Raw genomic sequence first — 27363 nt, forward strand, 5'->3', positions numbered from 1 at the left:
GTCAAGAAGAGAACTTGGTCTTATTCTAAACTGGTGAATCAATATATGTTGCTTAAAACTGAAAAATCAAGAAGTAGCAATAATGCATATGTATATATAAAGACATGGAATAAATACTAAAATATGCAGCTAAAAGTTGAAAGTTGTTGCCTCTGGAGGGAAAATAGGTAGTAAGGGATGAGGAACTGCTTTTTTGGGGAACAAACTTGTAGAAGTATTTAACTCTGAATCGTGTTCATGAATAACTAATAAAAATTAAAACAACAAAACAAAAAGCAAAACCTTCCAAGTTAGAGAGTATAAAAAGTAGGTGTGAGTCTTTTAGATAGCTGGATCTGTTGTATGTGTGTCTTTTTCCCCTCTATGGGATATAAGGTGACTGGCTGAGGCCTTCGCTATCCAGGCTAAAACCAGGATTACTGCTTTCTAAGGAGAGGAAAAGCTGTTCATGGGGAAGGCTCCTAGTTGGATGTTACGGACCAAGAGAGAAGCCAGGTAACTCCAAACCTCTTTAGTGGATGTAAAGAAGGAAAAGAAGGAATGCCTGGGGCCTGGCCTCTCCTCTGCCCCTTATGATTTAGAGCCTTGGGCACGAGTTGGAGCCTTGGGGGCAAGCGCAGAGCCCACTGCTCGTGCAGGGCCTGGGGCCTCGCAAAGCCAGCAGGGGACCGCAGACCTGACAGCTTTACCATTCCTGAAGGCTCAAAGCCCGGTTCTGTACAACTGTAAGTACAGTTGAAGAAGATGAAATGAGGACCAGAGTTAAAGAAATTGCAAAATATAAAAGAAAACTCCTTTTAAATCACTTTGGAATAGAGAGAAAAATCATCGGGAAGTTGATTTGAAGGAGTTGATGTCTGCAGTGCTCGCCGACTTGGAGACAGATGAAAGTGTCCCAACGAGAAGACAGAAGCAGATCAACTATGGAAAGCACATCATCGCCTGTGACCACTGTATAAAAGAAGTCCAGAGGCACCTTTGACAACCTGGCCTTCATCCCAAGACTGAATCCATAGAAAGCAGCTCCGAGTCGCAGACAAGCTCTCAGGATAACTTCCATATGTACTCTGGCACACCCACCAAAGGTGGACTCGTAGATTGTCAAGTAGAGGATGAGTTTGATTTGGAAGCTTGTTTAAACCCTTGAAAGACTTTTCAGTTATGAGCGAACTGGTGCCACGAGGAGGCCACTGAGAGCAAGTTGTCTCTACCTGGCTGGAGGGAGGGCCAGCCAAGCATGCCTCTGCATTTGCAACTGGGTGATTTCTGTTAATTATTATCTCATGGGGAATTGTTATGCTTGCCTTATTTTCTTAAGAAACAATTTTATGTAGAATGAATATTGCATGTTTTAAATTGAAAATGGAGTTAAATCCAATGAAACTTGAACTTGAAGCAGTCTTCCAACAAACTTAATTGCTTCGTCCCTAGCATCCTCCAAGGTAACCTGACAAACATACTTTAACTGGTTTCCCACAAGTATTTTAGACACTAAGTTTCTACTTGTCAGATGGCTGGTTTGGGTTTAACCATATGTTCACGGGACCAATCTAACATCAGCTTTCTTTACTGGTGTCTGACTAATAAGTATTCTCAGGATCAGATACCTTTAATATCTTTATGGAAACTTAAGTTTTGGCCTTTTATCAATATGCAAATATGGCTTTTTTTCCCTCATACAGAGCACTGAATAGTCAAAGGTATTAAATTGAGCTGTTAAATTAATAGGTTTTATGTAAGTTATACAGTCTTAATTTGTGGTACGTAGGACTGCTACCAATAATACTCCAAGAGTTGAGGCAGCAGAGGGATTTAGAAAGAACAATTTTTTAAACAGTGAATTTCTCATGTAAAATTGCTGTAAATGAGAATGTATACAGGTTTTCTGTTCAAAATATTAATTGTAAACTTCTTGTTAAGACTGTTATGTTTCTGTTGCTTTTGTATGGAATGACATTGCAAAAACAAATAAAACCTTAACCAAAACAATATTAAATTAAAAAAAAGAAAGACTGCTTGGTCCAGGAATGAAATAATATGATGAAGTCTTCCCTGCTTTGAGTGTTGGGAGATTCTCTGGCCTGCCTGCAAGCGTCCTTGATAAGGGAAGCTCTTTGTATACCTTAACTGATCACCGACCTACTCCTTTATTAATAAATGTGAACAGAAAAACAAGCAGAGTAGTCGAAGAAAATAAGAGGACGATGATGTGATTGGGTCCAGCTACATTAGAAGGCAAGATGAAATAGTCAGATACTTCTAGTATGAGAGAGCGTTAGAATGTTATGATTGTAAACACAGACTCACACAGCTATGTTGTGCTGGTCTTAAATACCACCAGCAACATGATTTTCTGAAATGGGAACAATTCTTGGTAAAGTTGTAAACAAAATTAAGTATAATGTTCCCTTGATTTAAATGCTAAAGTCATTGACTTCCTTGATAATTCAGTGTTAAGTAAAACCACTCGAAAAATATTTTGTGTTTTTCTTTGAAATGTACTTAGATTATAAACTCAGGTTCTTCACTTATGTGAATGTGTTTTCACTTATGTGAAGGATGTCTTTTTTTTTGGAAGTCGTGGGGCACAAGCCAGTAACAACCAAAGATCTGCTTCCTGCATTTCCAGGATGCCCTAGTACTGACACATTTGAGAACCTTTGAATGGGAGGAGAATAAGGGTTTAAAAAAAAAAAAGGGAAACTGAAATTAACTTGTGAAAGCAGGCAAGAAGAAAGAAGAGAAGCATAATTAATAGAAAGCATAAAGTAAATGTTACTGGTAAATAGGTTATACTCTATTAGAAGAGACAGATTGGAGTTTTTTCTTTTAATAATTTCAGCATAGCTTTTTTTTTTGTTTTAAGATTTTATTGAGGAAGGGGAACAGGACTTTATTGGCGAACAGTGTGTACTTCCAGGACTTTTTTCCAAGTCAAGTTGTTGTCCTTTCAGTCTTAGTTGTGGAGGGCGCAGCTCAGCTCCAGGTCCAATTGCTGTTGCTAGTTGCAGGGGGCGCAGCCCACCATCCCTTGCGGGACTCAAGGAGTTGAACCGGCAACCTTGTGGTTGAGAGCCCACTGGCCCATGTGGGAATCCAACCGGCAGCCTTCGGAGTTAGGAGCATGGAGCTCTAACCACCTGAGCCACCAGGCCGGCCCCCAGATTGGAGTTTTTAAATGCTGTTTCCAAGAGACAGACACTGAAAACAAAATATCTTAGATAAATGATAAAGGAGTGGGAAAAAGTGGTCCCAAAAGAATGTGAAACTCTAAATCTCAGATAAAATATAATTCAAAGCCAAAACAATTAAATGGAACACAAGAATTATATTGACCCCCCAAAAAAAAGAATTCATCAAAAAGATATAAACCTTTACGTCCGGAAAACAGAATGTAAACACCACTAGAAGTACAAGAAGAAGCATGTTTTAGAAGTATCTGAGAAATGCTAGTGAAAGCCATAGAGATGCCTTTGCAGGTTAGAGAGAGTGTATGTATAGGTCAGTATCATGTAAATGCAGGGAAGAAGTTCCAAGAGATACACCTCAGATTCGTAACAATGGTTGTATTGGAGAGAGTTTGAGGGGAGTCTAGGCACTGTTAAGCCCATAGAAAATGTCTGATGTAGGTTTTCCTGTCACAAATGAGGAAACTGAGATACAGAGAGGTGAGTCCCTTTTCCCAGGTGTTGGAACTGACCAGAGAGTGGCAGAGGCACTTCAACCCTGAGTTTAGTTCCAAACCCTGTAATGTTTCTTTAGTACCATGTTCTGCTCCATTGCCTGTTGATCTCCTTCGGGCACCTTAAAAAGCACAGTATTTAAAATGAAGAGGCTGTAGAGGGATAGGAGAAAATGGGAGACTCTTCACTGTATTTTTACATTTTAAAACTGAATGTATTACCTATTCAAATAATTACAAATAAAACTTTGTAAGCATCTTCAAAGATATTAAAAGCAGTACATTCATATACCAAAATTTGTAATTACAGACTTTTTTCACTAGAGATTAAAAATTTTGAATGTACTATTACATGATTTGAAAAGAAAATACTATATTCTATGATACTTAGCTTTTCAATAATTCTGATAAGACTTTCTTCTTCTTTGATTTCTAAATTGGTAGATTTTTTTTTTCTCATCAGAATGTAAAACACACAAACACACACGCAAACACACACACACGGTGCCAAAAAAAATGTATACACATTTTAAGACAGGAAAAAACTATTAAAATTGTAATACTCAATATGTACTGATAACAAAAGATGAATGCAAGTCACTTTTGACTTCTGCAATTACAAGAGGTGCTCAAAGTGGTTACCATCAGCATAATTTTAATAGTATTTTCATTTCTTAAAATGTATATATAATTTTTTGTCTGTCTATATATATACATATATATGTAGCTATATATATATATATAATTTGTGTGTTTCCTTACGCTTAATGGATACAAATAGTAATTCAAATTCTACTGCCTCATCAATACTTATGTGCGTTTTGATTGCTTAACTGCTAAGCTGACCAGTACAAAGAATATAAATCTGATTATCATTCTTTTTATTGTCTATCTGCAATATGGATTTTAAAGTAAATAAATGTATCTCTGTATTACTGTAGGAGCATTTTTAAATGATGCATTATAAATGATGTTAAAGTTCAAAATTGATAAGACTGTAGTACAGAGAATGCCCATTTTGGGGTGCTCATGAGAAAGCTTTACTTCTCTTGGCATGTGTCCTTCCTATGATTTAATTACATTGAGTTACACAAGAGTTAGACTATTCTTAATGCAGTTGTGTTTTGCCAGGTGCATGTATGTTTCTGTTTGTCTCAGGAATGTTCAGAAACATTAAAAATGGAGGTATTATCTGACATTACAGATATTTTTCTATCCTAGTTTAATACTCTAATTAGAGCTTTCATGCTTGTTAAGTACTGGCTAATAGGACTCAAAGAGGTGGATAGGAATATACAGTGAGTTTCAATTAAAATCAGATATCTTTGTCATGTTACATATAATTCTGTGTTTTATTACTTGATTTAATATGGGGATATGCCCAGTGATAAATACGGATTTTTAGTAATGTTGTAATAGAACACTACTATATATGTAGAAAAATGCCAAAACAAAACCATAATATAATTATAAATCATTCTTTTAAGTTGTCTAGATTTTTTGTGTGTGTGCCCCATCTAAGGTTAGTATTCTTTAAAAAAAAAGTATTATTTCCTTATAGCTAATGTATCTAGTTTCGTTTTAAACCACTCATTTCCTTACAACCATAAAAACTGCCTGGAGAGGGGCTTTTATTCCCATTGAAGCCATTTGCAGAATCATTCTGGCTTCACCCTCTTCTGTTCCCTTGCCATCTCCTCCTTCTCCTGTTCTCTTTGGCTGTTTCTTGGTGTATAGTTCCTTCTATAATGATAGGAGTTCCAGAAAGAACAGATGAATTTAGAAATGTGAACTTGGTTTATGCTCTGTGTTTTTCCTATTCTCTGTTGTAACCCAAGATTAGGAATGCGGATAATCCCCTTTTGTTTGTTGAACTCTGTATTTCAACTCTAATCTAAACAGTGTAATTGAAACTTCTACATCTTTAATTTACTGAAATTTGTTTCCATATTAGAGTACTATACGCATGTGATCTGGGAGATCCTTGGTCAGATTCCTCTTTATAGGCCCAAAGTCACTGTAAATTGTGACTGATATTTACTGTACTTAAATAAGTCACGTTAAAACCTATGTGCCTTTTCCTGGAAAAAAAATATATATGTCTGAAAATTTTCTTGAGAGACCTGTACCCAACAAATATATCTACTACTATCTTTTCCTATTTATATTTTTGTAAAATATTTAACTATTGATATAAATAATACGTGATTATGTTCTTTCAAAAAACAACCAATCAATACATTTAAAGTAAGACTAAACTCCTCAGTCACTTCTCCAAATCTGGTTTATTCCCTGCTTCTCTTGATGAATTTGGTGTGCCTCTTCCCAGGTCTTTCTAACAAATATGTATTTAGATACTATGGTATATATATGTATTTTCCCCCCAATTTAATAATAATATTTAGCATTTTCCGTGTTGCTTCGAAGCCTTTTTTTAATCATGATCAACTTTTGGGCTTTATTTTAGTCAGTAAAGGAAATTTTAGTGGACTTCTTTCTTATCTTAATACTTTTTATCACTATCATCCAGGCACTGGAAGACTAGATAGTCCGCCTGTGGTTAATTGTACAATTGATTTTACCACTTAGGAAGTGAGTTTGTTTTATTTAAAAGATAAAATAAGTATTGCATGTCCTCATGGCATAAAATCCAAGCAGTACTAAGTGTAGAAAAGGAAAAGCAAAAAATCTCCCTGTGTTCCCCAACTCCTCATTTCCACTTGACTGAATATGAACTATTAACATTTTCTTTTGTTGTTCCAGTTATTATGGCTGTATAAAAAATTATCCCAGAACTTAATGACATAAAACTACCTTTTATTAAGCTGACAAGCTATGTGTCTCGAGTTCATGCAGAGCACAGTGGGGATGGCTTGTCTGCTACACAATGTCTGGATTCTTAGCCGGGAGACTCAGCCTGGGAGCAGGAAACATCTGGAGGCTTGCTCACGCACTGGCAGTTGGTGCTGGCGGGGGGCTGGAACCCTTCCTAGTACTGTCAGCCAGAACACCTACATGCGATCTTTCCATATGGCTGCTTGGCTTCCTCACAGCGTGCTGGCGTGGTTCCAAGGGCAAGCATCCCTCCCAAGAGGATGGAGGAGGGAGAGAACCAGGCAGCAGCTGGAGACTTTATGACCTAGCCTAAGAAGTCACACTCATTCAACACTTCTGCTAGACTCTTGGTTATAGCAGCCACAGGCCTGCTATCAGGTTCAAGGGGAAGGCAAATAGACTCCATCTCCTGATGGGGAGTGGGAAGATTCTGGAAGAGCATGTGTGACTGGAAATACTGTTGTGGCTGTTTTTAGGAAATATAATCTGCCACGTATATCCTTCTAGAAATGTGTTTTACATAGGAGAGATTGTAGAACATATACATCTCTGCAACTTGGTTTTTTCACTTCATATATCTTTTTATATTAGCAATGTCTTTGTTCAGGCTGCTAAAACAATACTACAGACTGGGTGGGTTATAAACTGAAATTTATTTATCACAGTTCTGGAGGCTGGAAGTCTAAAATCAGGGTACCAGCGTGGTTCATTTCTGATGAGAGCCCTCTTGTGGATTGCAGACGGCATTTTCTTGTTGTATCCTCACATGGGGGCAAGAGAACATTCTGGGGTCTCTTAATAAGAGCACTAATTCCACTCATGAGGGCTCCATCCTCATGACCTAATCACCTCCCAAAGGCCACCACCTCCTAATACCATCACATTGGGGGTTAGGAATTCAACATACAAATTTTGAGAGGAGATCCAAATATTCAGTTTAAAACAACAAATCAAAGTCAGCCTCATTTTTAGAATTTTGTCTTCGGTGTGTGTCTTTTTTGTCTTTCAATAACACACAAAATATGTGTATATCTAAATTATGAATACATGGAAGTAATATAGAAATATAGAGCAAAATGTCAAAGTCCCCCTTCCTGAGATCCCCCTCCCCCACTTACCGGTCTACCTCATGACCACTATCACTCGTTGGGTCAGAGGTTGCGTTAAGTTTGTGGACTTTGTAGTCACATATCTGTGCATTTATATATCATATATAATAAAAATAGGTTTTACCATAAGGGTATAGCATATAAACTATACTATTATTTCATCAGTGGCCATAAACTATGTGATGATTTTTGGTTCAGTAAATCAAACGCAAATCCAGATGATATTCTGTAGGATTGGTGAAAGGACATACGTATCATTTGGGCAAAGCAGCCCAACCTATTAGTGTTAGGCATTTAAAAAATATTTTCAGAATATTCAGACTTGCCTTTAACTTGATTATTTGAAGTCTTGAGGCTTAAGTGTGAGATTATTGTGGTCCTTCAAAATTATTTTTGTTGATGTTGTAGGAGAATATGTAGAGATGTTACTTAGTCATTAAGAACTAAATGTAATCAGAAATGTTAGGTTCTAGCTGGTCTCCCAGGTGAAACACTGAACTTCTACAATGGTGGGATTATGCAGAAATACTTGAATGTACTTTGTCATTTCTTTAAAATTCCCCTCCTGTAATTTGGCAATGTGTACCAAAACTTAAAATGTGCATATCTTTATTCTAGCAATTCTTCTATTCCTTATCCTAATGAGAGTAATGAAGTGTGTAAGAATGTATTTATAGGACCATTCACCACAGCATTGTTTTTCATATATAAATTTGGAAATGTTGGAATTAAATGGAACACTGTGCAACATTAAAAGTTAGGTAGAGTGGGGTTTTGGCATTGAAAGATTTGCAAGTAGGCATTGGATGTGGCAAAAAGATAGCAAACAAAGTAACATGAGGAGTGTCCTGTTTATAAAATTGTATGTACAAACATATGGTATATGTTACAAAAAATGTATACCTGGAACACATTTAACCAAAATGTTAAAGAAATGGTTATCTTTGGATGGTAGGATTTTGTCCATTTTGTTCACAGCTCTATTCCTAACTACTTAAAGGTTACTGAGTAGCATCAGAACATAGGAAATGTTTTTGTTTGTTTTTTTAAATAAGACTTTGTTTTATTTTCCACGCTAGGCTCTGCTATATCTTCTGATCCATAATGTAAACTCAGTATTTCTATGGCTGTGTCTCCCAAACCCCAAATTGGAACCCATGACCTGACATTGATGACCAGTTAGAATATTGAAAACTGGGCACACCTATTTCATTCACATCTTCATTTTCAATAATAGCTTGTTCTTAAGCTGGCGAAGAAATGAGTTGTTAAAAATAAAGTTGATATATATAATTCCTCTGAGGAATTTGAAAAAAATAGCCTCTTAAAATCTGAAAACCTTATTTTGACAACATGCACATAGAAGGCACTTGTTAAATAGCTGTCAAATAAATGAATACTTTTCTGTATTTATGTTTTGAGGAAAGCTGCAGAAATCTTACTGCTTAGAGATTTTCAAGCTAACCTGTGAGCTGTGTGAGGTCTGGTAGAGAGGACGTTGACCAACTGTTTAACCATTGATTTAAAAGTACTTTTTTTGTTGTTGGTTTTGGTGTTTAGTTTTCTTTTAAAAAAATGAAAATAGTAGTGATCATTTTGAGCAGGCTTATTTGCACAAACAAGTAGGACTTCTCCCCCTTTCCTGTATCTGGTCGGTTAGGGACTGGGTTTCTGTGTCCATAGAAGTAAAACATTGCACGTATGGATAACCACCTATTAAAATGTCATTATTTACTCAGACCTCCTGAGGCCATGAATTCATTCTTCCTTATTTGTGATTTTTTTGGGGGAAAGGGGGCAGTTAAAAAATTTAAAGGTGAAGCACAAACTCAATTTGAATGAATGTTGAATTAGATTTTAGTTACTCGTGGACCAGTACCACGCATGACGGGAACATATAAGAGGTTACTTGCTCATTTCATATTCAAAAAGAATCCTTTCTCCTCCTTTTTCTCTTATGAACCATTTGCCATAAAGGAAGGAGCCCATAGAATAAAAGTTGTGGGCCAGGCAAGAGCAGCCCAGACACTAGAAACAAAAGTAGAATAGTAAAATTGGGTCTTTAGAGGCTACTCTTCTTCCAGCATGCCTTACAATAAGTGCGGTTATATCTAGAAAAGACACCTTTGAATTAGTTACCAGTGAGCGCGCTCTCTCTCTCTCTCTCTCTCTCTCTCTCTCTCTCTCTCTCTCTCTCTCTCTCTTCCTCTCTCTTCCCCCCCGCCCCCCAATTCTGAGTGGTGACCAATATAACTTGGAAGGTTAGGTCTTTTTTTACCTTCATATTCTAAAAGCCATAAGAATTATAATAATGGAGCTGCCTAAAAAACCAAAGTGATCTAATTTAGGTTCTGTTTAGAAAGTGAAGGACAAGTTGTATAAAACTCCATTGTTAAACAGGAAAATCTGTTTAATAGGAAAAGAACTTAAACATCTGAATTTTGAAGGCAAAATATAAATTTTTGAGGTACAAAATATTAGAAAGTCACTGTATTATACACCATATAGAGAAAAATGCCACAACATAAATAACAAGATTCAAGCCCAAAATAGAAAAGACAGAGGTCTTAAAGTTTTCACTTCTAAGTAGAAAGGACACAATGAAAAACAAGGTTCTAGGAGGGCGTAAATCGTGTTAGTTAGGAAGCACCGGGGTTCTGTTAGGGCACTTTCTTAATTAAGCACCTCATGATATCTACAATATTGCTATGATCTGAAAATATCCTATAGGTGATGAACTGAATTCTTCATATCTCTATCTATCTATCTATCTATCTATCTATCTATCTATCTATCTATCTATCTATCTATCTATCTATCTATATTTAATTGCATCCTTGAATCCACGCAGTAACCTTAAGGTTCATAATGTTGTTTGAAACTCTGCCTTAGAAAGTAGCAGACAGAATTTGAACTCAGATGCTGAACTCAGATGCCTCTGACTTTAAAGCTTCTCTGTTTAACTACTGTTTTGTACCACACTGTTTACCAGTCCACAGGCAGCTGCTATTCAGGGAAAAGAAGGGCACCTTAAATATACATGCGGTTTTTAAGTAAACAGAGAAAAATAGCAAATACAATCATGTTTAGGTACTTAGTCAGCTCAGACCACTACAGCAAAAGAGCACAGACTGCGTAGCTTTAGTTCTCAGAGTTCTGGAGGCTGGGATTCCAAAATCAAGGTGCCGGCAGATTGGATGTCTGGTGAGGGCCCTCGTTTGGTTTGCGCACAGCTGCCTTCTTGCTGTGTCCTCACATAGCACAGAGAGAATGAGGGCTCTGGTCTCTTCCTCTTATGTCATGGGAGCTCCACCCTCCAGACCTCATCTAACCCTAACTACCTCCCAAAGGCCCCACCTCCAAATACCACCATCACATTGGGGATTAGGGTTTCAACATAGGAATTGGGGAGGGGCGGGGGGGCATGAACATTTAGTCCATAGAAGGTTCATTTATAACTCCAAAGAGAGACTTTCTGTTCTTTGTAATATTTTTCAAATAGTTTCTCCAAGGTAAGATTCCTTATGAAAGCTACATTTATCTGGGTTTTGTCATTAGAATCTTCTCTTCGATCTACATTTTCCCACAAGCCTCTGCCAGCCAAGGTTTCTGGTAAGCTTCATGAATATTCTACTAGACTATTTTAGGTTCTGTAATTTTCCCTAACATTACATTTCTGTGCCAAGACTCTTCTATTCTTTCAATCTCTTTTAGTCTTTTTTCTGCCTTTTCCCCCAATGACGAAACACATTTATTCTACTCATATTTATGCTGCCTCTGCAATTTGGAAGGTAACTCACCTCATGAAATTTTCATGACCATCCTGGTTAGGTGGGGAGATCAAAATCTTTTAATTCTTTCCGGGGATCCTAGGATCAGTGTTAACATGAATGTTTACTTGTACAGCAACTATTGGCTATAGATAGCCCACTTGCGCTTCCTTCCTGCATTGCAACACAGAAAATGTTTGAAGTTCGATGGTTCCATCCTGTAGGTACTGCCATACCTGTTTCCTTCACATGTTATCCATGGTTTTCTTCTAATTATGTTTGTTTTCACAAATTGTCTCCTTTTGGAGTAGCCAAAATCTGCATCAATAATACCACTATAGTCTCCAAATAAGTCAAGATAAAATCAAGCTGCATTGTAAATTAGGCCTCTGTTTAAAGAGTTCCATCAAAACAGTGAGATTCTCTTGTTTTAAATATATGGTTTTTGAATTCTATAAAGACTATCATTTACCCATCACAGCTGTTTGCATCTGATACACTGGAATGGGTTTTCAGTATATCAGATTCAAACAGCTGTGATGGGTAAATGATTCCAACACACTGGTGGGGGAAAGAGCATTGTGTCCTGGGCTAGGAATGTGGTCCTGATACTTGGGCACCTCATTATTCAGAGTCTGCAGCATCACCTCTTTGTGAACATGAAGGATGTAGCCAGGAACCCATAGAAGACCAGCCAGAGGGCAGGTTACCCCAGCTCTTGATGGAATGTCCCAAAGGTTTCCTGCAGCTTGGGCTAGAGATGACATGCTGCACTCAGCCAGGCTCCCAGTGAATGATCTTTTCTCATTCTTGGCTGGTTTGCAAACCAGAAACACAACTGGGCAATACCCAGTGTTTCAAAGAAGCAAAAAACGCTAAGAGTTCTTACAGTGAGAAGTACATTCTTGAGGAGAATCAGCCCTGCGTTCCAGCCTCTAGATTGGTCTGAGATTGTTCCGTAGATGAAAGGTGGTCTGGATACTGGATGTCAGGCGGTCTGGATACGTGAACATTCTTTCCTTAGTCCTTCAGGAGTAATCAGAGGGTTACCTGGAGGTTTGATGCATATCCAGGCATTGACGCAGGACTGGAAAGTTCAAAAATTTTAAGTTCCCAGGCTAGTTAAAACAGGAATAGAATTGTTTCTTCATAACTCAACCTACTTGATTTTAGTAATTTAGCATCTCGACTGTAGTGACTCCATTTTATTCCTTCATTCTATTCCTCAGAACCAACATAGCTTCCACATTAAACTGACAAGTTGTGCATTACCCCCCACCACCACTTTTTTTTTTTTTAATTATAGTCCTCTTCTGGTGATACCTAAAGGAAGAGAGCTCTCTTTTAGTGCTAGAGGAAAACATTGGCTGCGTTGGTCTTAGAGACTATTAAGTAACTATACCTATGGTAATTTTCACTTTACTCTGAATTTATTTCAGTTCAATTGTATAGTAATACATCAGCTGGTTACAAGGAGTATTTTGTAACCATTTAAAATTGTGGTTGAAAGAATGTTTCATGCTGATGATATGTTACCCAAAATTATGATACAAAATTTTATACCTTGTATAGTAGAATGGAATTGTGATAAGAATTTCGACTTCGGAGTTAGTACTGGATATGTTAGTTAACCTGCTCCAAACCCAGGTTTCTTCGTTGATAAATTAGGTAGAATAGCACCTGTCTCCTGACAGTGGTTGTGAGGATTAAATAAGATAATAAAGTTCTTAGTATGGTACCTACCACATACAACTTTCCAGTAAATATTTGTTATTATAATAATTGCAGTTGTGTGAAAGTGTGCATATTTTAACAGTGGAAATGAACATAAAGAGATTATATTAGGACAGTGAGTTACTCTACATTAATTTCTAAAAATTATGTAATGTTATACTATGTAATATAAATTATTTCTTAAATCATTTAAAAAGTAGTATATGTAAATTTTGACTGATCATTAAAATATACTTATATTTAAATATATCTCAAATATATAATGAGAAAGTATTCCTATTTTCCACATTGATCATTAAAATATACTTATATTTAAATATATCTCAAATATATAATGAGAAAGTATTCCTATTTTCCACATTGATCAAACATATAAGTGTTTGTTGTATACTGATAGGTCTTAAAGTTGGAGGTAGTCAGACAAATGACTTACTAATAGCCAACTGATGATTTGGGCACATTATAAAGAGCGTTTGGTTACTAAATACGACAGCTAAGTAGCATGGCCACGTTGGCTTTTTGTTCCTCATCACCAACTCACTGGTGCCTTTTCACCCAGGGACCTTTCCTAGTTGCTTATTCTGGCTGGAATGTTCATCCCTTTGATCTTATCATGTGGATGGATAGCCCTTAAGTGTTACTGCTTCTGTCTGCCTATGTGGCTACTCGACTGCCACTATATCTTGCCATCCTGTTTTGTCCTCCGTGTGGCTTTAATTTTTTTATGTTCTTCATGAGATTTTTTATACTATGTTTGTCGATTGTCTGATTTGCCCCACAAGGCTGTATGATCCACAAGAGTAGAAATTTCGTCTCATTCATACCATATCCCCAGTACTTGGAGATACATAGTAGGCATTCAATATGTAAATTTTTTTTTTAAAGATTTTTTATTGGGGAAGGGGAACAGGACTTTATTGGGGAAGAGTGTGTACTTCCAGGACTTTTTTCCAAATCAAGTTGTTGTCCTTTCAGTCTTAGTTGTGGAGGGCGCAGCTCAGTTTCAGGTCCAGTTGTCGTTGCTAGTTGCAGGAGGTGCAGCCCACCATCCCTTGCGGGACTTGAGGAGTTGAACCAACAACCTTGTGGTTGAGAGCCCACTGAACCATATGGGAATCAAACTGGCAGCCTTCGGAGTTAGGAGCATGGAGCTCCAACCACCTGAGCCACCGGGCCGGCCTAATATGTAAATATTTTGAATGAATAAGTGAATAAATGATTATTGCATGACTAGACATAACTAATGAGCATCTGATGTTTCTAAATGAATATTTTCATATACCTACACAAAAATATTTGCTTTTTCTCTTGTGGTATTTCCTAGGTGTCTTTAACCCATGCAGTGTTCAGTGATTTAAAGGCCATCAGATAGTTACTATTTTAGTCTTGGAGTTTGTGTGGCAACTACTCAGCTGTTGTAGTGAAAGCATCCGTAGACAATGTGTAAATGAATGGGTGTGTTTCAGTAAAACTATAAAAATAGGCCTCCAACCTGCTGGTGACTCCTGCTGTAGACCACAAACCCACTACAAGGGTGTGTGGTGAAAACCAGACCCGGATAGTCACGAAGGAGAAAAAAAAGCAGTGAGCATCTGGTAGGCTCACACTGGAAAGGACGATGGGACTGGTGGGTTCCTAAGGAAGGAGCTTAGAGCTGGTGACGTGGCCCTACGTAGCAAAGTAGGTTTGTGAGGAAATGGATGTATAAAGATTTTTGGACTTCTCACATGGAAGTCATGTATTTATAGATACCGTTGAGTTACAGACATCCATCAGACCTTAAGGGCAGATGTTAAGGCCAGGGCTGCACTTCCAAAGCCAGGGCTGACATGGAGTTACATAACATACAATGAGTTGATAATTTGGTGGTCCAGTTATTTTTTTCTTTTTCTTTTCTTTTTTAAATATGGACGCTTCACGAATTTGTTATCATCCTTGTGCAGGGGCCATGCTAATCTCTGCATCGTTCCAATTTTGGTATATGTGCTGCCAAAGTTGGTCATTTAGATCACAGCTATAGATTTTGGGATATGCTACGTCATTGCTAACGATTAAACCCAGGATAATCAATTGAGTAGGAAAGTTAGTTTGGCTCCTTATTTGATATCTTAAGTAATTAGATAGTTCTTGTTCGATCCAAGGACCTTTTTACCTAATAAATCTCTCTTTGTTTTACATTCTCTACCAATGCTGCTTGTATGTGGAGGAGTAATGGGGAAAGACACATATGCTTATAAAAATGTAAGAACATCTCTGGAGAGATTCACACACACACAGACACACACACAGACACACACACACATGCATACAAAACAAACAAACAAAAAACCCCTGAGTGCTGGGGAGGCTGAAGGACAGGAGAGAACGGGAGATTTGCTTTGCGCAGACTATCGTTTTGTACTTTTGAATGTTTTGTGTATACATATTATTGGGGGCAAAAATAAATAAAACCTAAAATATATGCAAATTTAGAGGCTTATTATGTCTGTTTTGTGACCAGAGGTCTAAGGGTCTTTTTTTCCCCAATTTTTGTAGAATGCGTATTTTTTTTACAGTATTATTAACTATAGTCATCATGTTGTATATTACATCTGCGTGACTTAGTCATTTTATAACTGGAAATTTGTACCTTTTGATTCATTTTGCCCACCACTGACCCCCCCTACCTCAGGCAACCACCAATCTGTTCTCTATATCCATGAGCTCGGATTTTTGTTTTTGTTTTTTGATTCCACATATAAGTGAGATCATACAGTATTTATCTTCTTCTGTGTGACTTATTTCACTTAGCATAATGCCCTCAAGGTCCACCTGTGTTGTTGCAAATGGCAAGATTTTGTTCTTTTTATCACTGAATAAGATTCCGTTGGGTATATGGACCACACCTTCTTTATTCATTCACCTGTAGATGGACACCTAGGCTGCGTTCATACCGTGGCTATTGTAAATGATGCTGCAGTGAACATGAGGGTGCAATTATTGTTTCAAATTAGTTTTTGTTCAAATTAAGTACCCAGAAGTGGAATTGCTGAATCATATGGTAGTTCTATTTTAAAATTTTTAGTAACCTCCATACTGTTTTCCATAGTGGCTGCACCAATTTACATTCCCACCAACAGTGCACCAAGAATTCCCTTTTCTACATAGCCTCTCCAACACTTGTTATTTCTTGTCTTTTTGATAATACCTGTAGAATGTGTGATTTTAAGAGTTTTGGGGTTGATTTCCTTTCATTTTTAGAAAGCATTAAGATATGCAGCATATTTTTACATTCATTAAGAGCCGTTTTCCCATTCTACTTCAGTAGGATTGCATGTAGTGGTATACACCAGGGCAAGCTGGATCATCTTAGAGAACAGTTTACAAAATGATTGGTCTAGCTAATTCCAATAATTAGTATAGATAAGGTCATAATTAGTGTGGCACAGTAATAATAATAGCTAGTGTTTCTTGGATTGTTACTACAATTCACATGTATCATCTATTTTAATCAGATTCAGGTAATATTATCCCCATCTTACCAGATGAGGAAACTAAAGCTTAGAGTTCTTAAAGAATTTGCCCAAGGTCTTGAAACTCTAGAAAGTTGCAGAACCAGACTTTAAAACAAGTCGGTCTTTCTGCAGAACCGATGCTTAACTAGCTAAGCACACTGCTCTATAGTTGCTTCCCCAAACAATCACAAGTTGTGAGAGTGGGTGTATTGAAAAGTTGTAGTTGAATTGAGGCTGACTTGAAAAGTTGCATGCTCCTTATTCTCTTTACTATGTAATCATCTCTATTTTAAGATTAATGAGATTATCATTTCTAAACATCCCAAAAGGCTTCAGCATAGGGTGAACATTCATAAAAGGATGATATATATTTATTGATATATAGTTTTCTTCTTAATTTTTTTAAAACTGATAATCATATGGTTCTGAAATTAGATAATGTAAAAAGATAGGCATTGAAAACTTGAACTTCCCACCTAACTTCCCATGGTTGTCAGAGCCCACCCTGCTGCTCCATCCCACCCTCTACCCCTGTGGTGTTCGTTTTTATTAGTTTATTTATCCGACCACTGTTTGTACAGAGGTAAACAAAAAGGAAAAAAATATGTGTTCTTCCCTTTCAAAGGTGTATTTTCTACAAATAGAATCTTATTTTTTTTCTATCTGCTTTAGTTTTCAATGGGAAAAAAACACCCACATTAACAAAGTTTGTTCTCTCTAGTAGCTCTCCTCTACAGTATTGCGGTTTTCCTTTGGGAAGTCTAATAACGTAAGGCAGTAGGAGTTTCTGTCATAGGTGATTTTTTTTTTAATTCCTTAATTCAAACAGGTGAATTGCAGTAGAATCACAGTATATTTGAAAATTATTTTGAGTAGGAGAAATCCCCCCAAACTGAACAGCCCCTCAATGTGTTCTGCATTTATCTGATTTTGAAGGTATGATGTATACGATGGTAGCATGCATTAAAAAACAAAACATGATCTCTCTAATATATAGTATCCGTCTTTGGTGAGGTCCAGTAGCTAACGTTCCTTTTTCTTCTTCACTGTAGTTGAGACAGTCCCAGTCCTACTGCACAGACACGGAATGTCTTCAAGAATGTAAGTAACGCTGGGACAGGAGGAGGCTTGGTATTGGGGGCAGAATTAGAGGCCAAATGACTGAATGTCAAAAATTTTTCTTACAGTTTGTTTTTTAAGGAAATGGTTCTTGGTAACATGTTTTCTACTAAATATTTAATTTTTTAACTTAAAAAAATTTTTTTTCCTGCCTCAAAAACAAACCCTGTTCATTAAAGAAACTTATAAAAATCAAAGAAAAGAAAGAAAGAAAAGGAGAAACTTCCAGAATACTAAAAGTAAACACTGTTGACAAACTGGGTGTAAACTCTTCCAGACCTTTTTCTTGGCAAATATACGTGTCACAGGGCACTTTTGGCTGGTTGAACTGGAACATTGAGGCTGCTAGCACAAACCCCTCACACTTTCCTCAACATGTATTTTCATCCATTGGCAGCTTTGAGAACTTCTGAGTAAAGGAAAAGGCCATTTTTTCCCGAGGTTTGGAAGCTTTGGGAGCCTGTGGAGTCATTCCTTTGGTTCTGACATTCGCATTCTCAAGGGGGGATGGGCAGTGGGGAGATTTCTCTCCGTGTGGCTTTATACAGTGGTGATAGTAAAGTGAGAATCAGAGCAGGAAGGTGGGTCCTGCATAGTGAATGGAACTGACAGACTCAGTGGCCGTTATGTGCGGCATTCTTCAGGACAGAAATAACATGCAGGATACTTTAAGGGGAATTAATAACTAACATTTAAGCCTGTCCAGTCTTGTGCTCTATTAATTCGACTGTTAAGGATGGAAGTATGACGTTCACCGGATGGTGAAAACGGCATAGTTAGATTTCATGTACACTTATAAAGTGGCATCATCGATTGCTTTGTAGGTGTTGTTTTTCACTAGTATGTTATGAATATATCAGTGTATATTTATATGAAAAATATTTACTGACTAAATAATAATCTATTATGGGTCATTTAATCAGTGTTTAAATGACTCCCTTTTGTTGGCATCTTAGGTTGATGATATATTTTTTTGCTATTATAAGCAATAGTTAAACATCCTTTGTATGCACATTTTAAGGCTTTTGACATAGTGCTAAATTGCATTTATTAATAGGCTAGTTGCTTATACTTAACATCTCTGAAGCTAAGCTCTACATTATTATGTATTTAAAAGTAAAAACACAGTAAGGTACCACTACAAAGGGGCTTGTTATTATGATATTAATTGTTGCTACTGCTGGGTGAACTGGGTGTCCCATCAAATTCCATAACTATAACATTTTAAAGAAATAGGAGCTGGTACAGTGCCTTGCCTAAAGTAGGAATTTTGTCAAAATGTAGTTCGTTGGTGCAACAGGGTAATAATTTTAGGCTCTGGACAAGAAGGTAATGGTAATGTGCAGATGTTGTGTTAGGTTGTTAGGGTGGTGGGTGGTGGGGCCCTCACTTCATGTTTCTTTATGTCGCTTCTTCAGTAGCATTCATTAATCTACATCATGCCCTCTGATAAGCAACTGAAGTGTTTGCCTTACCAGGTAAAGCTAAAACTTGTTCGTCCAGTTGAAAATAATCTTACTGAACTTCTTACAGGAAAACTAGTGTGTGTTACATTTGGGGTATTTGTGACCCTTGAGCCAGCCCCACCTGTAACCAAATATACTCTTTATTTCAGAGTGAAATTTCATTTCCTTAATCTAAAGACAAACTCTAGATCTTGAATATTAATTTAGTCATATTGACCAGTTCCCCCCCCGCCCCCCCCCCCGCCCCCAGTTCTCAGTTCTAGCATTCGTTGGAAATCCTTTCTGAGAGCCATATTTTTAAATGGCTTAAGCAGTTGTTTCCTCTGGGAAATAGAAACACCTTTTCTGTATATTCTAAATTTTCTCCAATGAGCTCATGCTGTTTTCATAAAACAGGTTCCCACGATCCCCTTCTCAGGTTCAGTAATTTGCTAAAGTGGCTCACAGTACTCAGAAAAACAATTCATTTACTATCACTGGTTTATTATAGAAGCTACACCTCAGGAGCAGCCAGACGGAAAAGATGCATAGGGCAAGGTCTGCGGGGAAGGCGTGTAGAGCTCTCCTGTCTCCTCTTGGTGTGTTACCCTCTCAGCACCTCCATATGTTCACCAGCCACGAAGCACCTGAGCCCCATTATTTAGGGTTTATATGGAGGTTCCATTCTATTGGCACAAATGATTAAATTATTGGCCGTTGGTGATTAACTGGATCTCCAGCCCCTCTCCTCTGCCTAGAAGTGGGGGCATAAAGCTGAAAGTTCCAACCCTCTGTTCACACACTGGTTGTTAAACTCTGGTTACCAGCCCGCATCCTGAAGCTATATAGGGGCCCAACAAGAATCACCTCATTAGCATAAACTCAGGCATGGTTGAAAGGGATTTATTACCGTGTTTCCCTGAAAATAAGACTGGGTCTTATATTAATTTTTACTCCAAAAGATGCATTAGGGCTTATGTTCAGGGGATGTCATCCGACAAATCATGCTAGGGCTTATTTTCTGGTTAGGTCTTATTTTCGTGGAAACATGCTATGAATAACAAAAGACGGTCCTATTATCACTCAGGAAATTCCAAGGGCTTTGGGAGCTTTGTTTGAGGGACCAGGATGCAAACCAAATACGTATTTCTTATTATATCACAATATCACATTCCCCATTGGGCCTGCCATGGTGTGTTGCATGTATTTGAGATGATTTAATTGAATAGGGCTCTCATTACTTCATGAGGCAGCAGAATCTGATTGCAATCTGTTAACAGATCTAGTTGCTGTGTGATTCTTTATAATGAGCTAAGTTCCACTTAATTGTGATGTCCACCCCAGTTTGGTCTCCAGAACAGTATAGAATCAGTCTGCTTACTCTTCTGAAAGACTGCCTTTCGTATAAAGAGTTATATGGAAACCAGCTCTATCACTAACTTACTTCTGAAGTACATGGTAGCTTTAGTGAAGATAATGTAATTACTGTATACAAACCAAAAATTACAGGCTTAAAGCCTGCTGATGCATTGTCCACTTTCTATTTCCACTTTTTCCGCTGGAAACCTGTAAAAGTATGTAGAAATAATCCCCCAGGATTGGCCAGCTTGTAGAGCCTCCTTCTCTTTCATCCTGTGTTCAGCTAAGTTAATAGCTTCATTGTGAATATTCCATTTGGCTTCTTATTTATAATAGTCCTGTTTTGCTTATAACCAAAGACTTAATCCTTAAGTAGAACAGAACACTGTATTTTGGTGTACAAAGTGTTTTACATTTTCATGATTTGACATCTTTCCAGTTATCACAATAAAATCCCCAGTGGCCAGATCATTTAAAGGCCCATTCACCTCTCCATGCTCACCTTAAAATAGCTGCTCCTAATGGTTGCGTGTATTAGCTGCATGCAGTGTCACAGAGTGAGTAGCGTATGAGTTCTGAGACTATACGAAGGAAGTGGGTCTTCTCATAGGGGACTGTGAATAATCACAGAAAGACTTCGGTGATTCATTCATTCCACAGGGTCATTCGTTTTTGTTCCTCAATATTTCAGGAAATCTGACTCAGTTCAGATACCCAGTATCTCCAAACCCCAATATATTTTAGAGGTACTTTTTTTTTTTATTAGTTTCAGGTGCACAAGACAAAGCAAAACAGACGTTTATCATTTATATCCCTCACACTGTGTGAACCCCCCTCCCCCATCCACTATCCCTCTGTACGTTCCCCAAATTAATTTTCAAAACCCCGTGGCAATCTTGTGGTTACCGACTATTTTCTAAACCTCTCACCTTTCCCTTATCCCCACCCCCCCGCCCCTCTAGCAACCCTCAGTTTTTCCTCCATGTTTCCAAAACTGTCTCTGATTAGTTCATTCACTTATTCTTTTCTTTAGATTCTGCATATAAGTGAGATCATATGGTATTTGTCTTTCTCTGTCTGACTTATTTCACTTAACATAATGTTCTCTAGGTCCATCCATGTTGTTGCAAATGGTAAAATTTCTTTCTTCTTTATGGCTGCGTAATACTCCGTTGTATAAATGTACCACAGTTTCTTAATCCAGTCATCTACCAATGGGCATTTCAGTTGTTTCCATGTCTTGGCTATTGTGTATAGTGCTGCAATAAACATAGGAGTGCATAAAGATTTTTGAATTGGAGTTTTGGATTTCTCCGGATAGATACCTAGGAATGGGATTGCTGGATCATAAGGTAGTTCCATTTTCAGATTTTTGAGATACCTCCAAACTGTTTTCCATAGTGGCTGCACCAATCTGCATTCCCACCAACAGTGCACCAGCGTTCCCTTTTCTCCACATCCACGCCAGCACTTGTTGTTTGTTGATTTATTGATGATAGCCATTTTGACTGGGGTGAGGTGGTATCTCATCGTGGTTTTTATTTGCATTTCTCTGATGGTTAGTGAGGTTGAACATTTCTTCATATGTCTGTTTGCCATCTGTATGTCCTTTTTAGAAAAATGTCTCTTCATGTCCTCTGCCCATTTTTTAATTGGGTTGTTTGTTTTTTTGGAGTTGAGTTGAGTGAGTTTTTTATAAATTTGTGATATTAACCCCTTATCAGATATATCATTGGTAAATATCTTTTCCCATTCAGTAGGATCCCTTTTTGTTTTATTGATGGTTTCCTTTGCTGTGAAAAAGCTTTTTAGTTTGATGTAATCCCACATGTTTATTTTTTCTCTTACTTCCCTTGCGAGACGGGATATATCAGTAAACATTTACTCCGGGTAATGTCTGTGAAGTTTCTTCCTATATTTTCTTCTAGGAATTTTATGGTTTCAGATCTTACATTTAAATCTTTAAGCCATTTTGAATTTATTTTTGTATGTGGGGTAAGGAGGTGATTCAGCTTCATCTTTTTGCATGTGTCTGTCCAGGTTTCCCAGCACCATTTATTGAATAGACTGTCTTTACCCCACCGTACATTCTTGCTTGCATTGTCATAGATTAAATGGCCATATAGGCATGGATTTATTTCTGGGCTCTCTATTCTGTTCCATTGATCTATGGGTCTGTTTTTATGCCAGTACCATGCTGTTTTGATTACTGTAGCCTTGTAGTATAATTTGATGTCAGGTATTGTTATACTAGAGCTACTTTTTAGTTTAATTCAATATATTTAATTTTACGTATGGTTCAAAAGTCAAGAACTTAGTGTACAGTGAAAAATTGTCTTCCTACTCATTCTCCCATCTACCCAAGCTCTATCTCTAGATGCTATTAGTCTTCTGTGTATATATGTTTCCAGAATTTCATATGTATGTACAAGCAAAATTTGTTATTTGTCTCCGCTGCCCCCATTTTTTGGACACACTGTTCTTCATCTGCTTTTTTTTTTACCTATCAAAAAAAAAAAAAAAAGCATATCTCACGGAGACTTCCTTTAACATTTTTTTAGTTTCATAGTATACATTGTATAGCTGTACCGTAATTTATTAATCAGACACTCTTGGCTGCCATTTAGGTTTGTTCCAGTGTTTTGTTACATTCTAGAGCCAGTCTTAACTTTGTGAGACTGCTATAAATGAAAAACATTGGCTGTGATTAAGAGGTTCGACTTTAATTGGTTCATCTATTACCCTTTATTGTGAGATGGACCTTCAATTAATAAACAATATGAAAATGATCTTATTAAGTCTTGGAGGTCTGGAAAACTATATCTACTTAGTCTTTTAAGTAGAGAGATTCTACTGCATACTACGACCCTTTAGAAATTTTAGAGGCATCCTTCTTTTTCTTCCTCCTCCAGTTGCTGCTGGTAACCAGTTCAGTCAGTCACGAAGTGTTGTGCTTCTTCCATCCTAGTACCATTTGTATTTGACCCTTTTCCATTCTTCACCATCTTATCCAGGCTAGTTATTCCCAGTAGGGTTTATCTGCACTCAGACTTTTCAGTGCTGTAGTTGACCCTAATACTGGTAATGGCTAATTTTTATTGAATACCTACTATCTACTGGGCACTGTGCTAAGTGCTTTTCATGTACTGACCGTTTTGATCCTTACAACTACTCTGTGAGATAGGTGATGGTAATATTTCTATTTCACAGGTAACAAAACTGAGGCATAGAGATTATTTAGCTAAGAGAAAGTTTCGGTTCTTAAAAAGCTAATGACCTAATTAGGAGAAACAGGAAACCATCCCTTCAAACTAAAAATGCTACACTAATCTAGAGAAGAAAAGAAAGAGTGAGCAGAGGAAATGGAGATTTTTACAGAAGAGAGAGGGGTGTAGAATATAGGTGAATAAATGGTGTAAGAACAGGCCAGAAAGGGAAAAATGAGTACCCCTAGGGTGAGTTTCCAAAGTTGGCAAATGCTGTCAGCCAGACTAGCATTGACTATTGCGTCAGATTTCATTTGGAAAGCTTTTAAATTACTGTTGTTTCCTGACCCCATCCCTGAGCTGCTCCTCAGTTAGATAGTGTGAGGCAGGATCTTAGACTCTATGGTGTTGGTGTCCTCAGAGGCTATTCTGATGCCCAGGCCACGGAAGAAGGTGTAGGGTTGGCTAGAGCAGAGGATGCTCGTTCTGAGAAATGGTAAGACTTAATATCGATGAGTGGGCCACATCATCTGCGGAAAGGCCAGGCTGAAAGTTCAGCGTTGAAGCATAGGCAGTATAGAGTGAGTCACTGGGTTGGTCAGCAGAGATGCGTGAAGAGCAGTGTGTTAAGCAGACTTTTCTGGCAGCAAAATGCAGGAAGGAAAGGCTGCAATAGGAACCAAGCCAGGGGACAGCTACAGGGAGCTACAAGTCATATTATCACTATAGAGTCTTAAAAGGGAGTGGACATTGTATCAGGGCTGCTTTGTCCAGAAATATGAATTGTAAATTTGTGCTCTGAGATTCAACTTTCTGAAGCTTCTGAATCTTTTACTGAAAAGAGTATCAAAAAGTAAGGGACCCTTTTTCCAAATTGAATAACATAAGAATTGGCATTGGAGTTACACTCTGGTCTATACAATAAAGTGTTTTATTTCTGAAATAGACGGACACTGTCAAAGGTGATAATGTATGGAAGGTAGTTATCTTTCTTTGACTAACTTTAAATAATCTAGATTTTTTAGAAGTTAGTTATAAGCTTCTTTATCAAAAGTCTGTTTTAAAGCTGTATTTTCCAATTTTACTACCTTCAGGACTAATACTTTTCAGGGTCTGCCTCACTGTGTGTCACTGTCAGAGATTATGACGTAGCAGAGAGGTCAAGAGCACAGGCGCTGAAACTAGACCTTGTGTTTAAATCCCAGCTTGGCCGCAAACCCAACTACATGACATTAGGATTTAACCCCCCTTTTCCCCAGTTTCCTCAGCTATAAAATGAAGATACGATAGTACTTACCATAAAATAAGATTGTTAAAAGGAGTAAGAGATAATGTCTGGTTCAAAGTAACCACTGAAATTTTAGCTATTATTTAGTAGTAAAAATAGATAATACTTGTGTGTGTTTTTTTTAAATCACTCTTGGAGCAGCATAGAGGACAGAATTACAGGAGGCAAGAATAGTTATAGAAAGATCAGTTAAGAGGCCATTGGACAAGAAGTAATTGTAGCTTGAGCAAGTATGGGGGTGGAGCTAGAAGTAGACAGATTTGAGTAATATTTAGGAAGTAAAATGGACAGAAACTTCATGATGGGTTAAGTAAAGGGTCATTGAGAGAGGACAAAAGGTTTCTGGCCAAGGCAGCTGGATGAATGGAGACCCAGTTTGGTGGGGCATGGAGGGTGGTGCAGGGGTGATGCTCATGGATTGAGTTAGGGATCCTGAGATTGTTAAGTGTGAGGTGGGATTTAGTCACCTGTGTTTTTCGGAATCTGGTGAATGGCTCTGATGTGTACCACGCTTTAAGAACTGTTGATGTGAAAATAAAAAAAATACAGAGAACTATTGATGTGGATAGATGATTGGAGATTTGGGTCTGAAGTTCAGAGGGTCAGGACTGGGTACAAATTTAGGTGTGATCTCCATCCAGAAGGTAAATGAAGCTACGGGTGAGGCTGACAGTGTGTGTAGAGCAAGAAGAGAAGGGAACCTAAAAGTGACCATGAGGAATTCTAAAATTTTACAGCCAGGAAAAGGAAAACGAACATGTAAAAGAATGGCTAAGTGTTAGAAAGAAAATCAGGCAGTGGTAAAGAAGACAAAGGAAGAAAGTATTTTTCAAAAGGAGAGAATGGTCATGGAAATGGGGACTAAAGTTAACCCGTAGGCTTAACTGGAGGTGTTTGAATGACGATGGAGGTGGATACCAGCCAGACAAGTGAATGTGAGATTGTGAAATGTAGGCAGCTCTCAAGATGTTAGCTTTGATAGCTGGACAGAGAAAGGGATTGAGGGAGGGACTTTTTTTCCCCCAAAGATGGGAGAAACTTGATTATGGTTGGCTGCAATGGAGAAGGGGGTGTTGAATACACAAAAGAGAAAGGATAGTGGATAGATCTCTGCAAGAGCAATGGGATCCAAAGCTCAAGTGAAGAAATTGGTCTTAGTTATGAAGGGAGGCATGTTCATTATGATTGGAGGGAACAAGGGAAAGAATGGATATGGATTATCGAGAAAACAAAACTGCTGATGAGTTGTGTGGTGAGTAGTGCAATTCTGGTGACTCAGTATTACGTTAGCTGTTTCTGGGGAAGTGATTGGGGTTCGGACAGAGGCTATGTTCCTGCCCAGACTGTTCTTGGGCTAGCTCAGCTCTTTGCTTGACTCTATCCCCTTTGATCGCTAATCTTTTGACTTCAGCAACACCACGCATCCCTTCCATATCTTGGAAGTGAGCCCTAGGCCCATTCCCAATGCAATGCCTCAGCTTAGTTTGAACATCGTTTGTCTGGATTTCTTTCACTTTTTCCTGAGGCAAGGAGAACAAAACCAAACAGCTATAGTCTTGATGGGCTATTGTAATAATCAACTAGAGATACTATGTATTTTTTAGAATTCCAGTCTTCTGTAATTTTCATTTCTGACATTTGTGTTCTCTAATATAATTCAATAAAAAAATCTGTTTCATTTATTAGAAATTTTTTAAGTTCGTACCCTGGGCCAGGCGCTGTGGTAGGTACTTGTTATTCGGAATAAGATGTGGCTGCCTCAAGGAGCTGGGAAAGACTGATACCTACACACACCCCTGGCCTATTTCTCTTGATAAATGGGTCGACTTTAAAATATCTAGATCTAAATCCAACTTCGTTTTACAAAAAAAAAGGCCACTTTTATATCTCTGTTTCAAATTATCATCAAAGGGATCTTTATATATTATACTGATATTCCCTTTTCCTTAAGTTCTAGTTTTCTTGCTGCTTCTGTAATTAAAATTCAGAGTCCCCTGCCCCCCCCCCCCACACCTACCCCTCCACATTACCCAAATTAGAGTGTCCTTACTGTATACCAGGTGATTTTAACCGGGGTTCTGTAGATCTCAGTATATCTGTGGATTAGTGGCTTTGTGGGTCCATGAAACTTCCACAATTATATGCAAAATTGTTGAATGTGTGTACATGGATTCTCATGGTGGAAAGAGTCCTTAATTTTTATCAAACTCCCAAAGGATTCTATTACTCTAAAATACTAAGAAATGCACTATTAAAATTTTCATTTAATAGACTTTGGATTTGACTGTTATACCATTTACCATTTAGATTTCCTCACAGGAG

The 27363-nt window shown here is 37.7% G+C and overlaps 1 protein-coding gene, 1 non-coding gene and 1 pseudogene across 4 annotated transcripts in view; 2 read left to right on the forward strand and 1 right to left on the reverse strand.

The window, feature by feature from the left end:
* SMIM14 (small integral membrane protein 14) overlaps positions 1 to 27363 on the forward strand; it is a 58572-nt gene that overhangs the window by 25712 nt on the left and 5497 nt on the right. For both annotated transcript variants that reach the window (XM_019751960.3, XM_019751959.3), the window contains exon 3: positions 17677 to 17725. In XM_019751960.3, coding sequence (XP_019607519.1) covers positions 17677 to 17725 — 49 coding nt within the window. The remainder of the gene's footprint in view (positions 1 to 17676; positions 17726 to 27363) is intronic.
* LOC109458360 (histone RNA hairpin-binding protein pseudogene) lies at positions 580 to 15428 on the forward strand (annotated as a pseudogene). The gene has a single exon (XR_016019501.1). The product of XR_016019501.1 is annotated as a histone RNA hairpin-binding protein pseudogene (transcript).
* Positions 15030 to 15133, reverse strand: LOC141570256 (U6 spliceosomal RNA). Its single transcript, XR_012494263.1, has one exon. It is a non-coding gene; the product is annotated as a U6 spliceosomal RNA (small nuclear RNA).

This window comes from Rhinolophus sinicus, chromosome 1 (genome assembly GCF_057876585.1).
Source record: "Rhinolophus sinicus isolate RSI-liver-muscle chromosome 1, RSI-T2T, whole genome shotgun sequence".
Classification (NCBI taxonomy): Eukaryota; Metazoa; Chordata; class Mammalia; order Chiroptera; family Rhinolophidae; genus Rhinolophus; species Rhinolophus sinicus.